Source organism: Gigantopelta aegis, chromosome 10 (assembly GCF_016097555.1).
Source record: "Gigantopelta aegis isolate Gae_Host chromosome 10, Gae_host_genome, whole genome shotgun sequence".
In the NCBI taxonomy this organism is placed as follows: domain Eukaryota; kingdom Metazoa; phylum Mollusca; class Gastropoda; order Neomphalida; family Peltospiridae; genus Gigantopelta; species Gigantopelta aegis.
The window spans coordinates 82,032,223-82,039,722 of record NC_054708.1 but is presented as its reverse complement, the minus strand read 5'-3'; the positions used below and the strand labels follow the sequence as shown (position 1 = coordinate 82,039,722).

The 7,500-nt window shown below is 37.3% G+C and overlaps 1 protein-coding gene across 1 annotated transcript in view; it reads left to right on the top strand.

Moving 5' to 3' along the window:
- The first annotated feature begins 5,388 nt into the window (after positions 1–5,388).
- The window catches only part of LOC121384289 (T-cell leukemia homeobox protein 1-like), a 20,460-nt gene continuing 18,348 nt past the window's right edge, over positions 5,389–7,500 (top strand). Inside the window, exon 1 of the mRNA XM_041514602.1 lies at positions 5,389–5,923. Coding sequence (XP_041370536.1) covers positions 5,551–5,923 — 373 coding nt within the window. The 5' untranslated portion in view covers positions 5,389–5,550. The remainder of the gene's footprint in view (positions 5,924–7,500) is intronic.

The following is a 7,500-nucleotide window of genomic DNA, read 5'->3' as shown; positions in this document are numbered from 1 at the left end:
TGCAGTTCAATAGTTGTATTTAGTATATATTTATATACTGTATAACTGAGGCAGAAACCAGTACAGAATGTAAGAAAATTAAAGAAAAAAGATATATATATATATATATATATATATATATATATATATATATATATATTCGATTGTCTGTGAAAATAAGGGTTGCTGATTGAAACATATTTTATAGTTTTTTAAGAACAAATGGATTAGGCACAAGTTATGCAACTTACTAGGCCTTCTCCATAATCTCTTAAATGCATGTATCATGTGACCCCCTGTTTTTTTGCTGACAGATTGACTATAAGATACTACTAGTTCTACTACTACATGTTTACGTGTATATACTAGCTGCCTACATGGGTCTGTTGGTGCTCTACTCACAAGTGTAAGAGACAGGAGGCAGTGCTGGACTAAACGCTCAAATTCAGGCAAAAATGATACAGATATTCGGTCAAAATGTGCTAACCCGAAACCTTTTTACCATGTATTTCCATCATTCTACTCTCAAAATTAGTTGTAATCCATATAAACATGCGTACAGATTCGTTGCAACCCTATATAGCTGTTTGGTAGTAATGCTAGTATGAATAAATGTTGTTATGCAGATTCGGGCATTTCCGTTTACTTCGTGCAAAAGCCAGCCTGCCTCCCTACAGACACGAGACCTCGTACGCCTATGCATCTATATGAGTTTTCTTTTAAAATATATTAACTGCAAACATATTTGTTTTGTATTTTAAAATAAAGTAAAACAACTAAAATGTTGTATGTATTTCAATCATGTTTTAGTAATGGAAAAGACAAACCCAATGGCCGTTTAATAAATTCAAAATTCCACTATCATCAGTTTAAAATGGCTGTCAAATTCAATTCTCAAATAACCAGCATCATTTTCAATGATAATTTATATAATTGAATTTGTGACCTATTATCATGGAGAAAAACATGTTTGTAATCTATTAAAATAATAAATAACTTGTGTCATGCTACGACCAAGCCAAGAATAAAGAAGTAGACGCAGCATTAACTGAGCAGCAGTAGTAACAGCAATAGTATTTAAGTAATAGTAACAGTAGTAACAGCAATAGTATTTAAGTAATAGTAACAGTAGTAGCAGCAATAGTATTTAAGTAATAGTAACAGTAGTAACAGCAATAGTATTTAAGTAATAGTAACAGTAGTAACAGCAATAGTATTTAAGTAATAGTAACAGTAGTAGCAGCAATAGTATTTAAGTAATAGTAACAGTAGTAGCAGTAGCAGTCGTAGTAGTATTAAGTCATATTATGCCAATAAAAGTTATTTTATGAAAATACATCAATATCAAGACTTATCCGACTACTAGTTTTAGGAAGTACTCTCCCTTGACAAATACCTTGCAAACAAGACAATGTTCATTTAGCCATCTTCGTGCCAGAGCAGCGCCTCGTATTGCTGTAATACAACTGGCAGGATATCACTTACACAGTTCTCATCAGATAGTACTAAACAAAGATAACAAGTGATATCAAACCAATGGGTTACCTAAATACTACACAGGTCAACCTACTTGTAATCATCAAAGAAAGGTTTCTAAAGGCATATCAGAATGCTGTATTTGTTATGACGAACTAATTTCTAAACCGGACTATATTAAGCTGCTATAAGAAGTAACGATACGACACACTGTGGTGTGGTGCCTACATGTTTATAATTATATGGCTTGACCTCTTAGTATTTTTACAGTTTTGTTCCATCATAATATATTTCCCGCCGATTAGTAGCGGAAGTGTTTAACGAGCGCCCTCTTTCGATTAAAAGGCGCATACATGCCGTTGACAGACTCACAACGGCGCTGTGTATGTGACGATGCACGTGCAGTTAGCGAGCTGCCTTACGCCGCTCGTTTGACGAGCAGAATGTAAACTGTTTACTCGCCGTGTTGAAATATAGAAAGAGATGTAAATATTTACCTACTCGTCTTTATTGCTGATGAGATGATAAATAGATGTGCTGCGCTCGAGATAAGAGTGGTGCTATCTAGCTACTCGGCACCTTTCGTCACACACACTGGCGTAGCCAGGAATTTAGATTGGGTCGGGGGCAACCCACACTATGTATGTATGTATGTATGTATGTATGATTTTATATAATTTAATACAGTAAAAAAAGAAAGAAAAAAGGTTCGATTGGGAGGCGTACGAGACAAGGGGGCGGGGTGAGGCAACTGCTCCCTAGTGCTGGAGCAAATTCGGAAAAAATGATGGAGAATTTCGGGCAAAAGAAGCTGGCCTGAAACTGTTTTCACCATATATTATCATCAGTCTACCCACAATATTATTTGTAATCCAAGTAAAACGAATAGTGATTCGTTTGTAACCCTAGTTAACTCTTTGGCAGTATTGTTAATATGAATAAATGTTTCCACATTCGGGCATTTTCGTTGAATTCTTCCTTCCTTCTTTCAAACGTACGAGCCCGTACGCCAATGGGTACAGGTGCCATATTTGGCGCGGGGGGGGGGGGGGGGGGGGGGGGGGGGTAATTTAATTTATTTGCTATACATTACTTGATTGTACATAATATAATCTGCACGTAGTCAACTCAGGAATATTAACTGTGAAATGTGTTTTAAAAATAGAACACTTTATTAATAATAGAAAGCACACAAACATCTACGACACATTTTTATGGATTATTATTATTGTGGGTGGGTGTGGATGTGGGTGTGGGTGCGTGGGTGTGGTATGACCAGCTGGTTAAACCATTGGTGTGACTATCCTGAGTTTGTAGTCATTTTAAAAGTTTTTCGGCAAATGAATTATGTTTACAATATTACAATTACAACGTACACTTTTTGTTTATTACTTGTTTTACTGGCTATTGACATTGACGTTTTAAGTATGTAACCTCCCTGAAATGGCTGCAAAAGTGTATTTCAAAGCCTAAATTTCACAATTTCCTGGGGGCATGCCCCCGGACCCCACTGTCGTGCGTCGTCCTTGCTTGTTTATTCCAAGAATCTGAAACACACCCACACCCACCCCCACCCCACACACAGAGAATTCTAGCTACGGCCCTGTGTACTTACATGTTCTTGCATACAATATGAATATCTCTATAACAAATGCATTTCTGGACATCATAATGTTTAAAATAATTTCGTACGTACGTATTTCCAACGGTCAAACAAAATTTGAAATTATTCGGTCAAAGATAATTTGAAATGTATTTATCCGTATAATGTTTTATAGTTAAAATAAGATGGTGGGTTTTGGGAAGGGTTTTCTTTCTTTCTTTCTTTCTTTTTTGGTGTGTGTGTGTGTGTGTGTGTGTGTGTGTGTGTGTGTGTGTGTGTGTGTGTGTGTGTGTGAAAACCCTGTACAAATCAGGATGTGTGTTTATTTGGGGGAACAAACAGAAGTCTTGCTACGGCTGAAAAGTCATTAAGGGTGGCAGCTTCTGGGTTCGTCTCCCAGTCCAGGTTTTCGTGGATCAAGTACAATGTAGTTTGTTTGTTTTGTTCCACGACACCACTAGAGCACATTGATGTATTAATCATCGGCTATTGGGTGTTAAACATTGGATACTTTTGACATATAGTCTTAGAGAGGAAACGCGCTATATATTTTTTTCCCATTAGTAGCTAGGGGTCTTTTATATGCACAATCCCAAAGACAGGATAGCACATACCACGACTGGTATATCAAAGGCCGTGGTATGTACTACTCTGTCTGTGGGATGTTGCATCTAAAAGATCCCTTGCTGCTAATCGAAAAGAGGAGGCCATGAAGTGGCGACAACGGGTTTCCAATATCTGTGTGGTCCATATGAGGTCATATAACCGTAAATAAAATGTGTTGAGTCAGTCGTTAAATAAAACATTTTTCTTCTTCTTTTTTTTTGGTGCACTGGTTGGAACGAGAAATAGCCCAATAAGCCCACCGATGGTGATCGATTCCAATTCACGGAGCCACAGACCACAATTAATTACGCTATATGTTTCTATGTAGACTTAATGGCTATAACATTTTTATTAATATCAGCAGGCCCATGGATTTTGGTATGCCTGCCTGGGGGACACATACCCTGAAAAGGAGAACCCCTGTTGTCCAGCTCTTTCTCCCAGAATATTGGTTTAAACAAACACACCCACTAAACCTGGCCAGAGTACACCCACTTTACACAAAAAGCTTTACTTTTGCATGGGCCAGAATTACCACAAACAAGTCTTCAATGTCAACAAGTTACACATATTTACAAACTACATGCTCTCCCCTGTCAACTTCAGTCAAATAGTTGCCACTTCATAGCTGTTTGAAAATTAAATAATCACAGTCAAACAACTGACTACTTGCGTGGACACATTTCCGGATAACTGTAATCTGGGGCCGTCTGTCCTATACGTTGGACCCAGCACGTTTCAAGTACAACTGTAGCTGGTACACTGATACTAGTTCTAATTAAGTTACATGAAATGACTGTTTACATTTTATGACAACAAACACTGTCATATTGATTGCCAACGACAGGATTAGTAGCGTCAACTGTGTATTTAAAAGTTGGGTGTACCTCGAGCTTTGACCCCGTGAGATGCTGTGGCATATCATCACTGTTACAGCTATAATATACAGTGATTATTGTTAATGGCACAAGCAGTACCCAATGTGAAAGATAACCAGTGAGTAAAATGAAACTAAACGTTCTTGGAACTACTTAATAGCATCAAGACATTGTAATTGTCAATTATGTTTCCTCATTTCATTTCATTTCAACTTATTTTCGAGCCTATATCCAATTAAGGTTCAAGCACGCTGTCCTGGGCACCCACCTCATCTATATGGACTGTCTGTCCAGGACATTGGGTTAGTTGTCAGAAGAGAGTGTAGTGGTCTTACACTTACGCATTGAGTCGTTAAAACTCGCTTTGAGTGGGAGCCGGTACCTGGCTGCGAGCCCTGTACCTAATAGCCTTATGTCCGCTGGCTTAATCACGACACCACCGAGGCCGGTTATGTTTCCTCGACAAGAATCCTCATGCTATAGCTATCGTCTATAACAATAACTGACTGATCTTCCGCATCTCCGAACTGTTACATCACGGCGCATTTCAATAGGGAACCTGTTTACGATTAAGGACCGATGTTCCAGCGTACCGTTTTGTATCGATTAACATGTCTAGGTTTTTTTAAAACACCAAACGTAATTTCTTCGGTAGCGGGAAGGATGGAAGGTCCTTGTGGGGTTAAGTAGGGGCGGGCAGACGTGACAGATTGGCTACGAGAAAATTATCTCCGGAGCCAATGACTGAACGATCTACGGCGATGGGCGAGATTTTACACACGTCTCGTGTGAACAGCGGTTAATGTTTCTCTTGGTAATTGTCGTTCGTATACCTGATCTTACAAAGCGGCTCATCATGTTTAGTTAATAGCGCCATAGTGAAACACGATGTTTATGCACATTAAACTGTGAAGAATTGTTTTCTTTAAAAAAAAAAAACACAACAAACAAACAAAAAAACAGAAACAATGTCAATTTGTAAGATATGGTATAGCTTATAGGAGAACAATGTCTTCGTCTCCAGGAGAAGACACAGACACAGATTCCCAGAAAGACACGACGTCTGGTGCAGAACTCTCATTTAGCATCAAGAAAATTTTAGGAGATGACGACAACAGTTCTAGACATGGCGATCATCTTAAAAGTTCCGTAACTCTTGGCCAGAGCGCGGCGAACTCTTTTTACGACTACGGTTCCGGATATGGAGCTTTCCGTGGTGCTGGTGCACTTCCTGTTGGCTCATTGACATGCGTACCGCTGTTTGGCGGATCTGACACAGCCGGGGTAATACGGGTGCCCATGCATCGGCCACACCCAGTGGTACCCGTATGGACGAGCTATGCAGTGCCTTGGTTGGATATTCGACGGGACAGATTTGGAGGTAATCTGGCTAATTCAGTATTCCACTGGATAAAGAAAAGCATTTTTTTTTTTTTTTTTTTTTTTACAAATATTGTTATTGATCTCCTTAATTACCATCATCATCGTCTTTTTCTTTCTTTCTTTCTTTCTTTCTTTCTTTCTTTTTCTTTTTTATTTCGATCTTATTAATGTATTAGTTTTGTTTTAATTGCTTCTTACATTTTTTTAAAAGATTGAATTTTGTAAAAGCTATAGACTAGTATAGTAAAACGTTCTACACGTATAACAACAATATGAACGTTAAGATCCCCATCACTTGTTAGTTATTATTTTTCACCGACATTCGTACAGGAGCATAAACAGATTTAATAGATCCTGGTACAGGAATATACAAATAATATAGATTCCAAGCTGTTCTAGCAAAACAATAATTTAGTTTAAAAAAAAAACAAAAAACAAAAAAAAAAAACCTCAATTTTGAAACATTATATTTTGTTAGGCCAAGTTGCTTTTACATTTATGTTTATGTATCGAATAATATCTACACGTATAGTCTTAAAACTATCAAAATAATGTAAGATCTGCGTTTTCCCTACCAACACCCCCAACTACCCCTCCAAAAAATTCCAAATTTTAAAAACATGCTTAATGGTGTCTAATGTTTATTTGCATTTTAATGACTGTTGACTTCCTGGTACTATGTTAAATAATTTGAAAGATTTGTTCTGCTTTTGGGGAGGAATAGGGTGCCATGTTTGTTTTACTTGATATTTGTACATAATTTATTATCAATCATTTATTCATTTAATTATGGAATCACGTAGATTGTCCTTACTTTAATAAAAATCGATTTGATATAACGTTAAACGTTGTTTTGTTTAACGACACCACTAGAGCACATTGATTAATTATTAATCGGCTATTGGATGTCAAACATTTGGTCATTCTGACTCGTAGTCATAAGAGGAAACCCGCTACATTTTTCCTAATGCAGCAAGGGTTCTTTTATATGCACTTTCCCACAGACAGGAAAGCACATACCATGGCCTTTGACCAGTTGTGGTGCACTGGTTGGAACGAGAAAAAACATATCATTTGAATGCATCCACCGAGGTGGTTCGATACTGCCGCGCAAGTACCCCAGGCGAATACTCAACCGACTGAGCTGAATCGCGCCCCCGATCTGATATAAAGTTTCTGACATGGCACAACTCGGACGATAATTCTTTATAATGTTCTAGGACGTTATCTTTAAAAATTTCAAGTGAGAGTAATTAATTTTGTTTTTAATTTGTAATTAATTATATGTTTATAGTCCATTAATAATTCCTAGTTTGCTAATTATTTTTAAATGTAATTAGCCACTAGGCAAGCGACACAATTATACGTTAATAACAAACATTTATTCTGAATAAAGTCGTATAAAAGGATCGAGTTTTTTGTTGTTGTTGTTTTTTTTTGTTTGTTTTTTTTGTGTTTTTTTTTGGGGGGGTGTTTGTGGGGGTTTCTGTGGGTTGTTTTTTTGGGGTTGTTTTTTTTTGGGGGGGGGCTGTGTTATTTTTTGGTGGGTTATTTTGTTTGTTTTGTTGTTGTTGG